Source organism: Mobula hypostoma, chromosome 2 (assembly GCF_963921235.1).
Source record: "Mobula hypostoma chromosome 2, sMobHyp1.1, whole genome shotgun sequence".
Classification (NCBI taxonomy): domain Eukaryota; kingdom Metazoa; phylum Chordata; class Chondrichthyes; order Myliobatiformes; family Myliobatidae; genus Mobula; species Mobula hypostoma.
The window spans coordinates 128,029,758-128,050,911 of record NC_086098.1 but is presented as its reverse complement, the minus strand read 5'-3'; the positions used below and the strand labels follow the sequence as shown (position 1 = coordinate 128,050,911).

At 40.9% G+C, this 21,154-nt stretch overlaps 1 protein-coding gene across 4 annotated transcripts in view; it reads left to right on the top strand.

Annotated features, from left to right (window-relative positions):
* The window catches only part of kif6 (kinesin family member 6), a 611,249-nt gene that overhangs the window by 17,942 nt on the left and 572,153 nt on the right, over nt 1–21,154 (top strand). For all 4 annotated transcript variants that reach the window (XM_063040644.1, XM_063040642.1, XM_063040641.1 and 1 more), the window contains exon 3: nt 171–245. In XM_063040644.1, coding sequence (XP_062896714.1) covers nt 171–245 — 75 coding nt within the window. The remainder of the gene's footprint in view (nt 1–170; nt 246–21,154) is intronic.

Here is a 21,154-nt window from a genome sequence, read left to right as displayed (position 1 = left end):
ACCCCTCAATGGGCTCTGGTAGTTATTCTCCTGACTTTTTTTCCTGATGCCACAATCAATTCGTTGGTCTTGCTGACATTTAGTGTGGTTGTTGCATATTCTAAAACATTAATTTATGTATTTTATGAAAGACTACCACATTTTGTTCTGAAAATTTTCTTCTTTTGCAGATTCCAGCAGATCTTTGATCAAGGTGCAAAGCAAGAGGAAATTTTTGAAAATATTGCAAAACCTGTTGCTGAAAGGTGAGCTTCATTTTGATTTAAGTTTGTGGATCTGGGACTGTGAATTTGAATTCAGCATGTAATTTGTTGAATCTAGGACTTCTCAAATCTGAAATGCTGACTGATTTTATTAATTCATGGAATATGAACATTACTGACATTTATGTATTTATTTCTCATGCTGATGGAAAAACCACAGACTTCGGGATCTTCTGGACCACTTAAGAGCTCTTATTGGTTAGGCCAGCATATTTCCTTCCCAAAATGACATTATAAAAATCCTATTGTTTTTTAAAGATCTGCTTGTTCTATGGCATTGGTTATTGTTTTAGATTATTTCATTAACTTAAGTTTCCCAGTTGCCAAGTTGGGATTTGGCCTCTCTGGATTATTAATGTAGCCTTGGGGTTTTGTTATGGTACTTAACCACTGTGCAACCATAGCTTAATGACATACAGTATATTAGGGCCAGGCACATTGTGCCAAACTCATGCTCATAATGTGAAAATGGTGACAACTCGGTAAACTTTCAGAATCTGTTTAATATTACCAGCATATGTTGTGAAATTTGTTAATTTAGCAGCAGCAGTACAATGAAATACATGATAAATACATATAGAGAAAAAAATCTGAATTACAGTAAGTATATATGTCAATTGAATAGTTAAGTTAAAGTAAGGAGTCCAAAAAACCCCAGAAATAATAAAGTACTGAGGTAGTGTTCATGGGTTCAATGTCCATTTAGAAATTGGATGGCAGAGGGGAAGAAACTGTTCCTGAATTGCTGAGTGTGTGCCTTCATGCTTCTGTACCTCTTACCCGATGCTAACAGTGAGAAAAGGGGATGTTCTGGGTGGTGGGGTCCTTAATGATGGATGCTGCCTTCCTAAGGCACCACTCCTTGAGGATGTCTTGGGTGTTACGGAGGCTAGTACCCATGATGGACTTGACTAATCTTACAAGTTTCTGCAGCTTACTTGGATCTTGTGCAGTAGCTCTCCCATACCAAATTGTGATGCAGCCAGTCAGAATGCTCTCCATAGTATATATGTAAAATTTTTCAAATGTTTTAGTTGACAAACCAAGTCGTCTCAAACTTCTAATGAAGTATAGCCACTGTCTTGTCTTTTTTATAGCTGCATCAATATGTTGCACCCAGGCTAGGTCGTCAGGGATATTGACATACAAGGATATATTTACATATAATTCTTTAGAGCGTAGGAGCTTGGGAGGGGATTTGATAGAGGTATCCAAAATTATGAGGGCTGTAGATATGGTAAATGCAATCAGACTTTTCCCACTAAGTTTTGGGTGGAACTTTAACCAGGGATCATGGGTTAAGGGTGAAAGGGTAAATTTTAAGGGGAATATGAGGAGATACTTCTTCATTCAGAGGGTCGTGAGTGTGTGGAACGAGCTACCAGTACCAATGGTGCACGCGAGCTCGATTTCAATAGTCATGGAAAGTTTGGATAGGTACATGGAGGTTAGGGATATGGAGGGTTATGGTCCTAGAGCAGGTTGATGGGAGTAGGCAGTTTAACTGGTTTTGGCATGGACTAGATCGGCCAAAGGCCCTGTTTCGGTGCTGTAATTTTCTATGACTCTATGACTTGCAGTCAGTGCTGAAAACTTTCTGCTGTCTTGTTAGCAGATAAACCTGTGATTGTACTAATTGAAAAGACTATGTATTTACAAACTACTCTATTTTGTTTATACAGTGGATTCCGGTAAGTTGGGCCATTGGTCAGTCGGGATAGCTGCTTATTTGGGCCACTCTTAAAGAACAAAAGCTAATTGAGAAAATAGTCAGGATTCCCTTCGTTTATTAGTGGCACTATGCCACTTAATTGGGGCAGAAGACTGTTGCTAAGCAGTTTCTAATTAGAGTCAGTCACATGCACTGTTGCGCTCTGCTTGGAGCGAACAGTTTTTAAAATAGTGTTAATTGCATGTGTTTGTGTTCAAAGAGCTGAGATTTTTGTCACTGATAGTTTGCGAGAAATAATCAATAAGACAATTCAGAAATACAAAATACTCTGCAGATGTTGGGGTCAAAACAACACTCACAACACACGGAGGAACTCAGCAGGTCGAGCAGCATCTATGGAAATGATCAGTTAACATTTTGGGCTGGAGCCCTTTGTCAGGACTGAAGAGGGAAGGAGCAGAGGCCCTATAAAGACGGTGGGGGGAGGGTGGGAAGGAGAAGGCTGGTAGGTTCCAGGTGAAAAACCAGTAAGGGGAAAGATAAAGCAACACTCACTACACGCTGGAGGAACTCAGCAGGTTGGGCAGCATCCGTGGAAAAGATCAGTCGACGTTCCGGCCCGAAAGGTCGAATGATCTTTTCCAAAGATGCTGCCCGACCTGCTGAGTTCCTCCAGCGTGTTGTGAGTGTTGCTTCGACCCCAGCATCTGCAGATTATTTTGTATTTAGGGGAAAGATAAAGGGCTGGGGGAGGGGAAGCAGGGAGGGGATAGGCAGGAAAGGTGAAGAAGGAATAGGGGAAAGCACAATGGGTAGTAGAAGGAGGCGGAACCATGAGGGAGGTAGTAGGCAGCTGGGGGAGGGGGCAGTGTGAAACTAGGATAGGGAAAGGGAGGGGTAGGGAAAGACAATTCAGAACTGCTTGCTCTTTGAATTTTCAAGCATACAGGCTTCGAGATGCCAGCTATGGCTGGGAATGAAAATGAAATGATTTCACTACAGGTGTCCCCCACTTTTCGAATGTCCACTTTACGAAGCCTCACTGTTATGAAAGACCTACATTAGTACCCTGTTTTCGCTTTCAGAAGGTGTTTTCACTGTTACGAAGAAAGGCAGCGCGCGAAAAAATCAGCGCGCGATAAAAGGCAGCGCGCGCCCCGAGCAGCTGCTCTGCCCCGGATTCGGAACGGCATTGCTTAAACACGTTGCATTGAGCAGCCATTAGCAAGATGAGTTCTAAGGTGTCGGAAAAGCCTGGAAGAGTAAGGGTGTTACACTTAGCGTAAAACTAGACATAATTAAGCGTTTCGATCGTGGTGAACGAAGCAAGGACAAAGTGAGTTTGGCTTGTGGAAGTTGACGAAGATGATGTTGAAGAGGTTTTGGCATCCTATGACCAAGAACTGATAGATGAAGAGCTGATGCCATTGGAAGAGGAAAGGATAACAATCGAAACAAGATGCAACCGAATGCAGAATGTGAAGCAACTGCCTGAGATTTTTGCTGCAATGATAAAGTACGACTTTAATTTTGAAAGGGTACATAGGTTTAGGGGATATTTGCAGGATGGTTTGAGTGCTTACAAACATCTGTATCATAGAAAAATGCGTGAGGCTCAGCAGTCAAGCAAGCCTTCCACATCAGCCACAGCAGACGACGAACCTTGACCTCCGACATCGAGGCGGGCAGTCATAGGAGAAGACGAGCTGCCTGCCCTGATTGATGATGAGGTGACACCCCCGTGTCCCACCACCCCAACACCCAGGCCTCGGACAGATACTGTACCAATTCGCGAAGAACGCAGCAGTAGCCGGGAGGCACACAGCACATCTTTAAGAAAAAAGCTGAAATAAACATGCTAATTAATTAGGTGCCGCCTAGCACGTAATTGTCGGCCCAGATCAGAGGTGATGCAATCGGCAATCGCCTCTGATCTGTGCCGACATTTACATACTCTAGGATGATTCTGGAATCATTGAATATATCAGCCAATGCAATCACTTAGAACTGCCTGAGTTTTGGGAGCCATTGCTTGGTTTGTTCAAGCAGAGGCCCAATTTGCCCTGTGAGGAATCTCCACCGATAGCACCAGATATTTCGACAGTAAGCCTTTGGAGCTAATGGACCGCATGCTGTCTCTCCTGGGAAATCACCATCCTTGTTTTATTTTTAAAGAATTCTTCATGCATCCAGTCCGCTTATCTTTTACTAATGCACGCGTGATGGACTATAGGGAGCTTGCTAAAATGGCTGATAGTCTACACTCAGTTCCTTTCTCTACCTTAATAAGCCAGGTTAGCAAGATCCCCAACATAAGGAAGCCTGCGGCTGCGAAACCAACGATGCCAGGCCTGTGTTTTTACCATGCTCACTTTGGTATGAATGTTAGGAAGAGCTGGCCGCCTTGTAGCTTTGACAGTGCCAGTGCATTGGGACATCAGACGTGTGTGAACACCGTGGGTTCCAGTTACCAGGGTTGTCTACTGTTCATCATAGACACCCTTTCAGGGTGACATGTGCTGCCGGCATCACCTATTGATGAAAAGGTAAAGAGTGATGAAGCCTCGCTGGAGGCCGTCAACAGTAGCAAGATCCAGACTTACAGGCTCGGCTTCAGTGGGCGATATTACACATGGGACTTCATCCTAGCAAAAGAGGCTGGACCTCTGCTCGATACAGATCTCCTGTGTGCTCAAGAACTGTTAGTCAATCATAAGAACTAGCGGCTTGTGGATGCAAAGGACTTTGAGTCGTTACCTTGCTCCCTCAGTAAGTTCCCCACAATGACTTTGTCAAGCGTATGTACCACTGCATGTGAGTTCACTCGACTGCTGGGCGAAAAATGCCGCATAGTCCAATGGCTGATAGGCACTGTATTGAAAGACTTGGATTTAGATTTTCTTTTTGTTTAACTGGATGGCATACTTGTCGTCAATGTGTCCAAATCCAAAAAACGTATCTCATCTCAGAACATTTTTCAAATTCTTAAGCCAAAGCTGGTTGATTATTAACCTTGCTAAATGCTAGTTAGGGTTATCAACCATTGACTTTCTCAGAAATCACATCTCTGCAGAAGATGCGAAACCCTCCCATCAAAGGTAGCTGTTATTATGGATTTCCCACTGCTCCACACTATGAAAAAACTATAGGAGGTTTTAGCTATGGTAAATTATTATCACTGTGTCATTCCACGAGCTGCTGAAATTATGCTTCCCCATAGAGTGTGCTTAAAGGCAATACCCCTAATCAAGTGCTTGACTGGTCAGTGGACATGACCAGGGCATTTGATAATACCAAACAAGCTCTTTCTAACTGGCAGACCCACCTCCCCAGTGTACCCATAGCCATTACTACTGACGCCTCAAACTGTGCTGTGGGTGCTGTGCATGAACAGCTGGTCGGAAGGTGTGTGGCAGCTGCTTGTCGTCTTCAGTTGGTAGCTCAGTTTCTCCCCCCCCCCCCAAAGGTAAGTGCAGCACGCAACATGTTTGACTGTAAGGTTCTTGGTTTTTATCTGGCTGCCTGCCATTTTCGTCTTCTTCTAGAGGGTCACCTCCATTCCACAGCATTCATTGACCACAAACCTCTCATACACCCGATGGCCAAGATATCAGACCCATGGCCTACACGGCAGCAACGCCACTTGGCCTACATATCCGAGTTCACAACAGATACACAATATATCAAGGGGGAAAAATAATGCTGTGGCTGATTGTCTGTCATGGCCAGCTGTTGAGGCTGTATACATAGGGGTTGATTTTACCGACATGGCAGCCGACCAAGTGACCACATCAATGTGGGCTTGTCCTCTTCCCCACCCCCCACCTTCTCATGGTCTGATGCACCTTCTTGCCATGGCGGATTGTACCACCAGGTGGCCAGAGGTCATCCTGTAGCGTTGACGACGGCCGCAGACATGGCTCGAGCATTCATCAGCATCTGGGTTGCTCGCTTTGTCACCCCAACTGATATTTCCACTGATCATGGTCTCCAATTCATTTCCTCTGGGCTGCAATGGGCCAGAACCTCGGCATTAGAATACAGCACACCACGGCAGTTCAATGGCCTACGTGAGTGGTTTCACGGATCCTTAAAGGCTGCTCTGAGGGCTTCCCTGACTGATGAGTGTTGGCATGATCAGCTCCCATGTGTCTTGCTGGGGCTTAGAATTGCTCCAAAGGAGGACCTGCAGTCGTCCATAGCTGATTTGGTATATGGGCAGCCATTACGAGTGCCAGGTAATTTCATTCCTGACGTCATGTCTGCCTGGTCAGCCTCTGAACAGCAAATTCAGTAAATTCTATTCCTTTTCACCTATTCTTACCTCCTATTATGATGTAAAGCACTCTTGGGTACCTGTTGACCTACATTCCGTCTCGTTTGTTTTCTTCCGCTATCGCGCACACCAGCATCCCCTTAGGCCCCCTTACAATGGCTTATTCTGTGTTTTGGCATGGGGAGAAAAGACTTTTATCATAGATAAGAGGGGGTAAACCTGAACATATTTTGGTAGATCACCTTAAACTGGCGTACCAAGATTTGGAGTATTCCGTTGCTATGCCCCTGTCGTAACTACATGACCACGAGTGTGTCAAAGCACCTCTGGTTGAGCCAGAGGCACCCGCAGTTCCTCCACCCATGGAACACAGGACCCAAGCCGGGCGGCTTGTCCGCGTTCCAGACAGGCTCATAATGCCAGTTTAGTGAATTCTGGGGGTCTGTGTAGGGTAACGTAATTGGGAGAAATGTACATGATTCACAACCACTGACATTGAGTTGTGGTTTTGTTTTAAGAGGTTGGTCTGATGTGATGATGTTATTACGTAAAAAGTTTTTAGCGTAATTTGTTGTGTAGGTTTTGGAGTTCAATAAAATATGTTACAGGTTTCATTAAACATAAAACACCTTATTTCATTTTATTTGCGGAAACCTACAGTAGTCCATTATTTACACAAGGTACCTGTGCTGATTTTGCTAATGTTCAGTCAATCAAAAGAACAGCATACACTGGATTAATATCTCCGTCAATAAATGTTATGAATTAATACACAGTTTTATAGTTCTGTAGTATTGATAGTTTTCTAATTTGTTCTGTTTATCATTTAAATACGCAAGTAAAACAGTAGTGTTTTTAAATAAAGCAACATACATCAAAGTTGCTGGTGAACGCAGTCCTGACGAAGGGTCTCGGCCTGAAACGTCGACTGCGCCTCTTCCTATAGATGCTGCTTGGCCTGCTGCGTTCACCAGCAACTTTGATGTATGTTGCTTGAATTTCCAGCATCTGCAGAATTCCTGTTGTTAGTGTTTTTAAATATTCTCCTCATCTTTTTTTCTCCAATCCTGCTGAAGGGTCTTGGCCTGAAACATCGACCCTACTCTTTTCAATAGATGCCACCTGGCCTGCTTGTTCCTCCAGCATTTTGTGTGTGTTACTTGGATTTCCAGCGTCTGCAGATTTTTCTCGTCAGTGTTTTTATTTTTATACCTTTTAACTGTTTGCACGAAACTGGCTAATTGGGGCAGCCACTTAACTGGGTCAAAATGTACCGGTCCTGATGTGTCCCAATTAACCAGAATCCACTGTATACTTAAATGAAAGACCCCTAGATTCAGATTTACACTGCATTTCATTAAGGTTGGAGCAAACTAAATCTTCCTCCCCATGGCATTGCTGTGTTTTATGCAACTTTCAACTATGGCTCATACTTCCAAATCAAAAGTTAGTTAATTGAATTTTATTTCAGGAATTTGAGCGTAAAGAAAATTACAGTGGTGTAACTGGCAGACTAAGGAAGTGTTGCAGCAATTTCTAGGAAAGGAAATCTATTGACCTCCCCCAGTCTGGCTTAAATGAGATTCCACACCCACCAATATGGTTGACTCTGGCAGTCCTTTGAAAAATCAGAAATCACTGGAGATATTTAGCAGATCAGACAGTATTTTCAGACAGAGAGACAAAGTTAATGTTTCACATTATTGATCTTTCAACAGTATGAGAAAAGTGAGGAAAAGAAGCAAGTTTTAACTTGCACTCAGGGAAAAGGTGAAGAGACCAGGAAGAATTGTCTAACATAGGGGTGACCAAGAGAGTCCAGGTGATAAGAAGTTATTACTACCCTTTAAGACAGCGTGCTGAAGGCTTGTTAATCACACTTTCTGCAGAAGGTCTAAATAGAGGGAAACAAAGACACAGGAGGGGAGAAAAAAGAAATAACTCTGGGACTCTGAGGTGCAGGACACAACTGTAGTTAGTTAAGCCCATTACCCCTGCTGAGGCATTGGCCATCAGCAGTGGGTTGCCGGAGTCCTGTATCCTGAGCCAGTCTTTAAAGTTGTCCCTGGGTGTAGCCCATTACCTTGATGTCAGTTTCAAGGTCAGGTGTTCTTTAGCCAGCTTCTCTTCTGCTTTTCCTGGGGATTCCAATTTAGCGCTTACATGGTGATATTAGTACTTGGCTTATCAAGGTAGTACTTGGTGTTTCCTATCCTTCCCCATATTCTTTTCCTGGATGATAGAATGTTGATTGGTCTTGTGGCTTTCCCACACAACTTCATATACATTCTTGGTGAACATCCTTCCTCTTCCAGAGATGAAGTCTTTAGAACTTTTTTTGGGGATTTCTATAGCTCTGGGTTTTTAACTCCATGGGGTTGCTAACTGCATGCCCAGTGTCTCTCATTTTGCAGCCCGGCTTGGGACCATCCATTGCAAAGTTAGAACACAACAGGTGTGAAGTGAAAGGAGAGTGTGTAAATCCTAAGCTGGTTGGGTATCACATGTGTAAAGTGAATTAATGACACAAACTGATGAACTTGCATCAGAAGTGTCTAGTTCTGACATAAAATGGAAAGGTGGGTTATCTGACATTGAGTACCAAGGGCTGCCTTGATGAAAGATGAAGTGTGTTCCTTGAAGTAATGCTTTGTTGAAACAATTTGGACAATCAAAAATGAAGTGGTTAGAGTGGGACGAGGTGGAGAATTAGACTGGATATGCAAATCTTCAAATCTTCTCAGGTGGCACCAACAACTTGAATCATCTGGATTCTCTTAGCTCTGACCTATCACTGTTCTCCCTATGCCACTTTTTCTTTGCAACGTAAAGCACACTAGTTTTCTCACTTTTCCAGCTCCATTGAATTGTCACTTACTTGATGCATTAACTTTGTTTTTCCCTCCACTGACTTGCTGAGTATCTCCAGATTTTTTGGAGGTTTTATTTCAAATAATCCCCTGAGCAATATTTATTAAGACAAGTAAAATTGTTAATTTGTTCAACATCATATTGCAGTTTGAAGTAACCTGCTGTACACACATTGGTTGCTATATTTCCTCATTGGAACAATAACTATTTTAAAAGTACAAGCTTATACTACTAATGAAGTTGTAAATTTGAAATAAAGGTACAAATTTCTGGAAATGTTCTGCACATTAGGCATCATTTATAGAAAACAGGAAAGAAGCATTAATGCACAAGATCTCTGGCCTTGGCTTTCTCATGAATGGGTACTTGATTGAAGACAAAAATGCGATGGACTGAAGGACTGTTTTTGTATTGTTTGACACTGACTCTATGAAAGGTCATTGAGGTCATACTTAAATACTTACTTTTTTCCTTCATAGATGCTGCATAACTAGTTGAGTATTTCTAGAATGTTATGTGTATTCTAATTGAAAAGAATGTTGCAGACTACAAAAACTCTGAATTGATCAAAGGCCTTGAAAGGCACTGTATGAATACAAACCTGTTTTTTCGCTGCACAGGTCAAATCCTGATTTCAGAGTCACATTGTAGCTTTATTGTGCAACGAAAATTACAATCCAGTGCAAACTGCAGAAAGTCTCTATTTCCCTGTATTCTCCTATGAATAATAATAATCCTAGCAGGTCTCTGCAGATGCCAGTAAAACCAAGGGATTAAAATGACCAAGTTTTGGGCTGTAGCCCGGTAGCCCTGTAGCCCTTGTCTTTCCATCAACTGTGCCCCCAAAGAAGCTGATGTTAAAATTAGGGTTTGTGAAATTTATATGGAGAAGTGTGTAAATAAAGTTCCCTTGAGACTTGATGTTATGATTTCATTTTCTACCAATGCTTATTCTTGGTAGGAAAATGAGCCACTGTATATGCTATCAACTGTGGAATATGTGGAAATGGACCATGAATCGTGAAATTATCATTGCAGTAGATGGTACTAATTAGCTGTGGAAGTACAACTAAGCACCTTCCAGCCATATTTCTCCAATTTTAGGATTTTTATAATCTTGGTCTGTTCAAATATTTCTATGTCTTTAGTGTGCTACCCACTGTCTTAAATGTGACACACTACTTACTAAGAATATTCCTGAAGGATATTCTATTTTAAGAAATAATACATTTCTCAGAGTGTTTTGATATACCTTTGTGTGGATAACTGGATGACTTTTATCAGGAACCTGCTACTTTTTTTTGCAATGGTGTCCAACTAAAACTTCTACTTCCTATGTATGTCCTTCCCTATTACACTTTTCTGCCTATTAAAAAAAAAATAATGATTTCTGTTTATTCATATCATGCAGCTCAGAATAACTGATTTTTGTGCATTTGGCCAGTTTTACAGACTGCAAGTAACACCTCCAATTTTGAATGATATTTGAAGATAAAATTGTGCTGCCAAAATTTCATCATTAGGCACTTTAACAGCACCTCCATCCTCTGCAGCTTCAAGTACTCGAAGGTATAGAATAGCAGAGTCATGGGAGTACTTAACTCTGATTTGCCTTTCAGATTTCTTGCGATCCATATGACTTTTTTTTCCCTTTATTACCTGCTATTTTTCTGTTCCCCTTGTTACTTGGCTGCACTGTGGGCCAGCGTTACAAGGAGAAGTTGTGCAGGCCAGGACTTTATTCCTAAAAACAAGAGGGCAAAGGTTTAAGATCAGATGAGAGAGATCTAAAAAGATCATTCAGGCTGTTTTTTTTTAATTCAAAGGTTGGTGCATGTTTGTAATGAGGTGGGCATATGAGCAACATTTAAAAGCCATCTAGATAAGCACATGGGCAGGAGAGGTTTTGAGAGGTATGGCTAAATGCAGGCAGATGGAACTTGAATAATTACCAGCATGGTTGGCATAAGTGAGTTGAGCTGAAGGGCCTGTTTCGTGCAGTATGACTGATTCTGTGACCACATTCCCTACAATGTACAATGTTCAGATTTACCAGCCAAGGTAGTCATTCAAGACTCAAATCTTTTGAGGGTAAAAGTATAATCCAGCTGGATCATATCACCAGTGATTTGAAGCCAGTGTGAAATAAGATGATATTTTTTCCACATACATGATTTGACTGGACCCAGGGACATTTGTGGAAATCAGAAAAAAAAGTCTTAACAATATTTATGTACACTGTTATTGCTCAATAACACAGGAACTGACAAAACCTGATCCATACAGTTGGTTCCATCAGATTCAGTTTGGAGAGCCACACTCTTACTCATGGTTTAGGAGCCATGGTATCAGTTTAAGGGATTGGTGTACAATGATATAGTGAAGAAAAATCTCTTTACTCAGTGAAATTTAGTAATTCTCTATTTCAATATTAGATCAATAGATTTTTTTTTGAAATAAGGAAATGAAAAAATATGACAAGTTGCAAATGAAGGATCAGGTTTGACTTTATTGATGGGGGAACAAACTTGTGTTTGCAAGACCTGCTTTTCTTATTACTTGTATGTTCTTCCTTTTTTGTTTTATCTGGGATATCCATACAGCTTCTTGGACTGAGCATCAAACTGCACTATAAGTGAGAGCCTTTGAACACAAACTTGCAGGTGGGTAGGAGAAATCCTATACGGACCCATCTGCAATCCCTTCTTTTTAAACAGCCTCTCTGAAGTAAAGAAGACTTGCTATCTTGCCTGTTTTCTCAGTTCTGAGGTTTATGATGATGTCAATTTGGAACCAAAGATTCTTCCACGGACGGACAGGTAGATGTCTGACATGGGCAGTTTGACAGGTGATGTGCTCCCTTTGCTCTTGCTGCCTGCTGCATGGACTCCAGGTTTTCAAGCTAGCTGATAGGCTGAGCTATGAGAATAATGCTGACAAGCTTCAGGAGGTTCTAGTGAAGGACATAACAGATCTATTTTAACTTCTACTTTAACTTCATCAGTCCACAGAACTTGTTTCCAAAATGCATCAGGCTTGTTTAGATGTTCCTTTGAACCTTTTGAATAGAACTTTTTGGCCGCAATGAGCAAAGGCATGTTTGGAGAAAAAAGGGTGCAGAATTTCATGAAAAGAACCCCTCTCCAACTGCTAAGCATGAGGTGGATCAATCATGCTTTGGGCTTGTGTTGAAGCCAGTGGAATGGGGAACATTTACTGGTAGAGGGAAGAATGAATTCAATTAAATACCAGCAAATTCTAGAAGCAAACATCACACTGTCTGTAAAAAAGCCGAAGATGAAAAGAGGATGGCTTCTACAACAGGATAATGAACCTAAACACACCTCAAAATCCACAATGGACTACCTCAAGAGGCGCAAGCTGAAGGTTTTGCCATGGCCCTCGCAGTCCCCTGTCCTAAACATCTGTGGATAGACCTCAAAAGAGCAGTGCATGCAAGATTGCCCAAGAATCTCACAGAACTAGAAGCCTTTTGCAAGTAAGGATGGGCGAAAATCCCCCAAACAAGAATTGAAAGACTCTTAGCTGGCTACAAAAAGTGTTTACAAGCTGTGATACTTGCCAAAGGGGGGTGTAAGTAGGTACTGCCATGCAGGGTGCCCAAACTTTTGCTTCGGGCCGTTTTCCTTTTCTGTTATTTTGAAACTGTAAAAGATGGAAATAAAAAAGTTTTCTTGCTTAAAATATTAAAGAAATGTGTCATCTTTAACTTTGTCTTTTGGAAATCAGTTCATCTTTTACTCGCTTAGCTATTCATAGTAACAGAAATTTTGACCAGGGGTGCCCAAACTTTTGCATGCCACTGTACTTGATGGAGTAGGAGATTTAGTTAGAGAGTTCTACAAGTTTGACACCCTCTGGATAATGAAATTTTCCCTAATCTGTTTGTAATGTCATGTCTTGTATCCTGAAATTTTAATTACTAGTTCTGGATCACCTGCTGTTGTGAACAGCCTCCATGTACCGTAACTGATCTGTTCCATTCTGAAAGAATTCCATTTACTTCTCTGTGATTTCCCACTCATTCTTCTGAACTACAGTGAATGTAGACCCAGTTGACCTAATCAGACATTATACATCAGTCTGCCATCCTAGAAATCTTTCGAGTAAACTTTTGTTATACTCCATGTCAAGAGCATCCTTCCTCTGATAAGGAGACTACAGCTGTGCTCCATTTGTAGTCTCCACAAGGCTCTGTTCAATGGTAGCTAAAATATATTGCTCGTGACTGAGCTACTCTTGGAAGGAAGGTCAATGTACCTTTTCTCCTCTTAACTTCCTTTCAGCAGCGTGTGTACAAGGTCATGTAGATCTCATTGTACTTTTCCTTTTCCTAATCTTCCCATCATTCTGATAAAAGCCTTGCTGCTTTTGGATCCAAAGTGGTTAAGCTTACATTTGTCAATTTTGAACTACAACTGCCAAGATTTTGCTCACTCAGCCAACTTGTCTGAATCATATTGGAGCCTCTTCGCATCCTCTTTGCAGCCCAGATTAAAGTCAAGTTTAGTAAAGTCAAGTTCACAGGCACGTTAGTACTGACAATACACAGGATATAAATTATACCAGACAACAAGAGAGAAGAAAAACTGCAAAAATAAAACATAAGTGCTTCTCTGGGTGTCATCGTCTTTGAGGATCTGTCCTGGGTGCAGCATATTTCAAAGAAGATGCAATTTCAAAGGAGGTACAATAGCGGCTGGATTTCGTTAGGAGTCTGAGGAGACTTGATACGTCACAAAAACCTCTCGCAAATTTCTATTGGCGTACTGTGCAGAGTATTCTGACTGGTTTTATCACCGTCTGATGTGGAGGGGCCACTGCGCAGGATTGGAAAAAGCTGCAGTAAGTTTTAAACTCAGCCCGTTGCATCATAGGCACTAGTTTCTCCAGCGCTGAAGACAGTTTAAGAAAAGGCAGCATCCATCATTAAGGACCCTCATCACCCAGGATATGCCCTCTTCTTATTGCCACCATCAAAGAGGAGGTATAAGTGCCTCAGTATTTCAGGAACAGCTTCTTCCCATCTGCCATCAGATTTCTTAATAGGCAATGAACCTATGACCACTACCTCACCATATTTTTTGCTCTCATTTTGCACTACTTACTTTAATATTTTATATGCATTTCTTATTGTGATTTATATTTTTTTAAATTACTATGTATTGCAAAGTTCTGCTGCTTCAAAACAACAAATTTCATGACATATGTTAGTGATATTAAACCTGATTCTGATTCTTAAAAAAAGGCACAATCAGAGACAAGTCCATGATAGTGCAAGAAGTGATCCATAGTTTTCTTTTGCTGATATAGGATTAGGATTGTGCAGAGCAGTTGAGATCCTGATGTCTGCAAGAAAGTAGCTGTTTCTTAACCTGGCATTGTGGGACCTCAAGGTTCTGAACCTCCTGCTTATCGGTAGTAGTGGGATGCGGCATGGTCTGAATAGCGGGGATCCTTGATGTCAGATGCTTCCTCCTTGAGGCAGAGCCTCCTCTACATGCTGTCAGAGGTAGGGAGGGCTGCCCATGATGGACCGAACTATGTTTATTGTACTTGTAGCCTCTTGTATTCCTGTGCTTTGGAATTTCAGTAGCAGGCCATGATACAACCCAGTCAAGATACTTTCAAAGGTTCATCTATAGAGGTTTATTAGAGTTCCACCCTCTCTCCCAGTTTCTGACAGCAAACGTGGGGGTGCTACATTTTATTTCCTTATCCAAATTGCTGACCTATGTTGTGAATAGCTGGCTGTCTAAGTAGCATTCTATTATTCACTGCCTGCCACTGGGAAGAATACAATATTTTCTGTTTCCTATTTTGCAACCAATTCATAGCCTTACTAGTGTATTCCCTCTGATCCCATGTGCATTAATTTTGTATTCTAACCTGTTTTGTGCGATCTTATCAAAAGTCATATGAAAATCTAAATAACCCTACCTAATCTATTAGTTATAACCTCAAAAAAAAAACTCAGGTAGGTTTGTTAAACATGACTTCCATTTTATAAACACATGCTTCATTAAATTCCATTGTTTTCAAAATATTATTTTACTATATCTTTTATAATTGATTCTAAGATTTACTGTTGTTGATGTTGGATTTACTCTGTTTTTATTCCCTTGCTTTTCTTGAAAATAGTTGCAGCTATTTGCTATCCTCTAGTCTGTAGGAAGTGGTCCAGAGGTTGAAGGATCACAAATTCATGCACGTTTTCTATGGTCACCTCCTGTAGTACTCTGAGATGTACCATAACCCTGCCTTGGGGATTTTTTTCTGCCTTTTAGCTCAGTAGTTTCCCTGATACTTTATTTATTGATAAATAAATCAGTTTTCTCTCTAGAATTTTAGCACCTTAACATCTGGAAGTTATTGTGTCATCCTTTTCAAAGACAGAACTAAATTCTGCTTTTTCATTATCTCAACTATTTCCTCTGTTTCTGACGGTGGGGGGGGGGAGCCTTTATTTGTCTTCATTAACTTTTTTTCTCTCACGTTTATAGAAGCTTTTAAAATCGATTTTTATATTTTCTCCCTTTCTCGTTCAACCCACTGAACTCCTCTCTGCTCTCTTGATAAATCTTTTTGTCCTTTGTTAAATTTTAAACTTTTGCAATCCCTAGGCCTGCTGCTTTTCCTGGCAACTTTGATTGCCTCTGTGTGGATCTAATATAATTGTTAAATTTCTTCATAAGCCATTGTTTCCTGATCTATTTTATACCACAAATCAGTGCAGTAAGCCAGTGTGTGGGGCTACTCCATGTAGTGACAGATTGTTATCACAGTGAAATCTCTTGGATGAGGAAAGATTACGGCCAAACAGATGGTGAGAGAGCAGCTTTCATCAGTTTCTTCAGAAGGTGATGAGAAAGACCATAGGATTTGGGCAGTTTATCAGCACATGGAGCAGACAATTTAATTCTTCACTAATGGCCAATAGCCTTTACATTGTCTGGGGAGTTCTGAGCCCTACAGTTTATTTCCGAATGGTTACACCATTCTGCTCAGGCTGTTCACTACCATCCTCCATTGTACTCATGGCACATTGCCTTGGCCATTCACTCCTTGCCTAACCACTTTCTGTCCACTTTGTGCTGCTCATCAAGTGCCTACCTGTTCCCACTTTCATCACCCTGCTTGTAACTTCAAGCTGAGCTTGTTAGTCCTATAACTGTGTGTTGAAACTTGTAAACTTTCTGTTACCTTTTCTAAATTATAACAGGGATTTTCCTCCAAAAGCTCTTTGTTGGCTATAAAGAACATTTTAAACGAAAGAGAAGATTGGTAGCTTGGGTTGGTTGCGTGTTTTTATAGGGCTGTTCGCCAGGCTCTGCGACCAACCCTACAAACTTAACATTATAAAGTCATGAAATATGCCACTGAAATGCAAGTTGTTTGTTTTAATTTCACTGCTAGCTGCTTTGGTAACCAAGAGTTCAAAATGTTAATTTGCATTGTTTTATGTGTTTTCACTTTGTATGGCTATTCCATTAATTTTAATTGAAAAAGTTTGCCAACTGTTATTAATTAAAAATATTATTTAGTAAATTTAAAATTGTAACTATGGAATGGTATAGGGGGAAAAGGTGAGGTGAATATAAGGCGGAAGGCAGAGGTAATTATTTCATGTCAAAGGAGATTATTGTAAAGAAAAAAATTAACTATTTGTCACATGCATGTTGAAACATACAGAGAATGCATCGTTTCTGTCAGAGGATCAGCAAGGATCATTGTGGGCAACCCATATGTGTTAGCATGCTTACATCCAACATAGCATGCCCACAACTCATTAGCCCTAATTTTTTACCATTTGAAATGTGGGAAGAAAGCGGAACACCCAGATGAAACTCATGCAGTATTTAGAACAAAGGAACATTTTTTTAAAAGCCAAGATGCATTTCTCTGTGTTTAGAATTTGTAAGAAGATTGGCTTCATAATTTGGACTTGCAAATGTTCAAAAGTTCACCTTATTGTCAAAGTATGCACGTACAGGTAGAATACAACTCTGACATTCGTCTTCTCCAAACAATCTTGAAATACAGAAAAATCTTGGGATTGTTGAAAGAAAAGACATCCATCCCCCTCACATGAAAAAGAAATAAGAGCTTGTTAACCCCAAGTCCCTTAACCCCTACCTCACACAAAAAACTAACAGGTTGCCCACCTGGAAAACAGAAGCTAGAACATCATAAACTCCAAACCCTCAACCACTTACCCCGCAAAAAAAGCACAGTGAAAATAGCTACAACTCCGTCTTATGCACACAGATAAACACCGACAAGAACATCAGACCTCAAATATCCTACTCCTCGCTTGCACAAAAACTAACATATCGTCCACCCGGAACCCCAAATTCCCCACCCTCCAATCAGTAACAAGAACGAAAATGCAGAAAACTGAAGGAGACCAATATGAGCTACAGTGTAATAATCACATAAATCTTAGAATTTCAAAATCATTCTCCCGTTAAGCATCAAGAAGAGCTACCACTCAAATACAGTCCTTCCATGGAGAGCGATCAGCGATTCCATGGCCTTGCCAACTCCTGTTAGCATCGAGGAGAGCTGCCACTCATTTTTAGTCCTTCCAATGTTTATCCAATGTAAAGTCTTAGTCATGAATGAAATTTTAATAAAATATTCTTTATAAATATCTATTTCCAAAACCCTGAGTGCACTAAGAAGGCTATCAGATGAAAGAAGTATTTGCTACTAGGTGAATACATATTGGCTCTTTTTTTTATTTTTGCCAATATAATTTAGCCTTTTACTAAATGCAGCTAATAAGGAAGTCTCAAATAGTTTCATGCAATTACCAGTCATTCTACTTGATGTATTATGCAGCAACTGAAATTTGACAGACCACTTTGAAATTATAAAATGGATTTATGTTTTTGAATGTAGCAAAATAAAATTTAGTGTTTGAATTAAGTTCAAGTAATTAACAGAGGTAAATTACTTCCAAACCGTAGCTCATTGAATAAATGCTAATGTGCAAAGGTGACCATAAGTTTAATCTACTTGTTATGGGTAAAATTAAAGCAATTACATCTCTAGCACTGTGATTTGGATCTCTATATTCTCATGATACCACATATTTTGAACTGGGGTTTGAATTGTTAATTAACGATCCAGTCAACACAATTTATCTTCAAACTACCATTGGAAAGGAAAATTGGACAGATTGTAAAGCAAAACAGCAACTTACTTTGCCTTGTGCTAGCAGAAAAAGGTACTTTCGATCTGCATTGAGTCTAGAGATGACAAAGCAATGACAGTGTTAGGTTTGAATAGCAGGGCCAATTTTGAACTATTTGAGATGGTGTGCAAGGTTTGTTATTGACAAGGATCCTGACAGTTTAATTGGGGCTTAAGAAATGGCCTCAGTCTTGCCATTGTTTAGTTAAAAGAACTTAGTTAAAAAAAAATTGGAAGCTAAGCAAAAAAAAAGGCAAAGATAATTTTATTGTCATACATATGCAAACTGATGCCATTGCTTCACACTTATTAAGGTGAGGTATATGACTGAGACAGAGGAATGAGCCACAGAATAATCTTTGGACTCTGAGGTGATAATGTGGGAGTGAAAAATGAAGATATTGGTAACTTTCCCTTGGAAAAAACTGAATGAAGGATGAGAGTTCAGCCAAAAGACTAACTGCAAAGGCTTAGTTTGTACAAACACTTGTAGAAGGGAGATGTGTTAAAGATTATGTAATAAATTTTGTTAAAGACTATAGACATGTTATTTGTAATCATTGAGTGGGGAAAATTCAGTTTGGAGATGGTTAGTTATGGATCTAAGAACTGAGCTTGTTTCAAAATAATAAATAAAAGAAAATGATGGGAACATTCAGGTCAAGACAGCATCTATGCACAGAGGAATGTTTCAGATCAATGAACCTTAATCTGAAAGTTCAATTTCCAGTATCTGCGGTGTTTTGATTTTGCTTTCTATGGTTATCAGTCCAGTAGTGTAAAAGTTTCTGACCTTTGTGGGAGATTTCAACATGCGGCTTAGCTGCTATGTTTTGAGTCTTGTGGCTACTGTTATGTACCCCGTAACTGGGTTGCCAAACCAGCAGAAATGGATCACTCAGTTGGAGTCTGGATTACTAGAACTAAGAAAGTTTTATTAAAGAAACAAGCAACACAGTAATCGAAAGGATAATAAATGCAACAGTTCAGCAATGATAAACACACATGTGCACAGAATAAAGATAACAGCATCAATCAAGCTCTATCGTTGTCTAGGGGTAAATGACCAATTTCAAAGTGACACAAAGTTCAGTCCAATTTAGTTCAGTTTGCAGTTATCGTTGCCATGGCGATGGACAACGTGGGGGGAGGGAGAGAGAGAACGAGAATGACTGATCATTCAGAACGGCTTCCACTCACAGACTGGCGATATTGCTCACAAGCAGCTTTCGGGCGGGTCCTTTGTGAGGTCACCTGAGGTCACCAACTGTGACCCCTCCTCCAGATGCGGTCGATCCTCTGCAGTGAACCCGGCACCCAAGCAAGGGCGGACACACACCGGCTTCCCGCTGATTGTACCTTTCCACCCTGTGCGTTTAAGGCTGATCCCCCGATCAGCCGTACAAGAGCTTCCCACCGACTCGTGAGAGGCACACTGCTTCCAGGGTCTCGTTACCTCGAGTGTCGTGTGTGTGTCCTGCCTTAGCGAACCTGTCCCTTTTTATCCCCCTGCTGGGGTATCGCCAGTCCATCACTTCAAACAGTTCAGGGTTCAAAGGGGGAGCCGCTCTAGACAGCTCTCTCTCCCGTCCCTTCATTACACATCTCCAGATTGCCTGTCCATCACTTCAAACAGTTCAGGGTTCAAAGGGGGAGCCGCTCTAGACAGCTCTCTCTCCCGTCCCTTCATTACACATCTCCAGATCGCCTGTCCATCACTTCAAACAGTTCAGGGTTCAAAGGGGGAGCCGCTCTAGACAGCTCTCTCTCCCATCCCTTCATTACACATCTCCAGATGCTGCTTCATTGTTCCTTATCTCTCCTTCCCCTGAGGACAGGTGGCAGACCAAGTGCTGATGCCACTGATGCTAGCCCAGGCCAGCAAACATCTTAATTTATGTGTATTCTCGTCACACTACCCTTTAAAATACCTCATCAGTTTGAGAGGGCTTGAAGTATAAGCCTTGTATAAGTTACTGTACTTATTTCTTATTCTAACACCATTTGTAGACTGCATAATTTGAAACTTCTTTCTATGTGGAATACTAGAATGCAGTTGATTCCTGTTAATTGGGACATACTGGGACCAGTACATTTTGGCCCAATCAAGTGACTGCCTCAATTAGCTGAAGTTTCATGGAAATAGCTAAGGTATATAAAAAAAGACAAAATAACTTTCAATTGTGTAACAAATTGTGTATATAGACTTACAAAATACATGTGGACTAAGATGTTAACTGTCCTGTGCTATCACCAGTGGGATCATCAGTTAATCTGCGACCTGTCTTTGGGAGTTTCGGCCCGCTTATGATCAAGACTCCCTCGAGGTGGTGGGCCAACAGTGCTAAAGCACCACCTCCCACTGGTGAGCTTAAAAACTTGGAATCTGCCTCTATCAGAGTTGTTGCTCACTTCCATCCAACAGATAGTCTGCTCTTCAGGTCTATGCAACTACTGAAGGGTTTGCAAGATAGGTATACACTGTCTGACTATCTGCCCCTCTGGACATACTTGGTCCACACCCATGCTGATCCTTTCTCTGCTGCCTCAGCTACAGCCCTGCTGGTTGACTCTCTTCTAGTGAAGCCAAGGTCACGCAGCCACTTCTGGAGAGTGAATGCAATAAACCCACGTCAGCCTACTTCGAATGGATGGCATGAGGCCTTCCACCCTCTGTCTCTGCACAATTTTTAACAAATTGTGTATATAAATGAACCATAGAATAAATTAGAACACTACAAACACAACAACAGTACTATAAAAATTGTGTTAGTAATAGTTATCGATGGAGGAATTGATACAGTGTATGTTGCCATGTTCTTTTGATTGACTGTAAATGAACATAATCAGCTC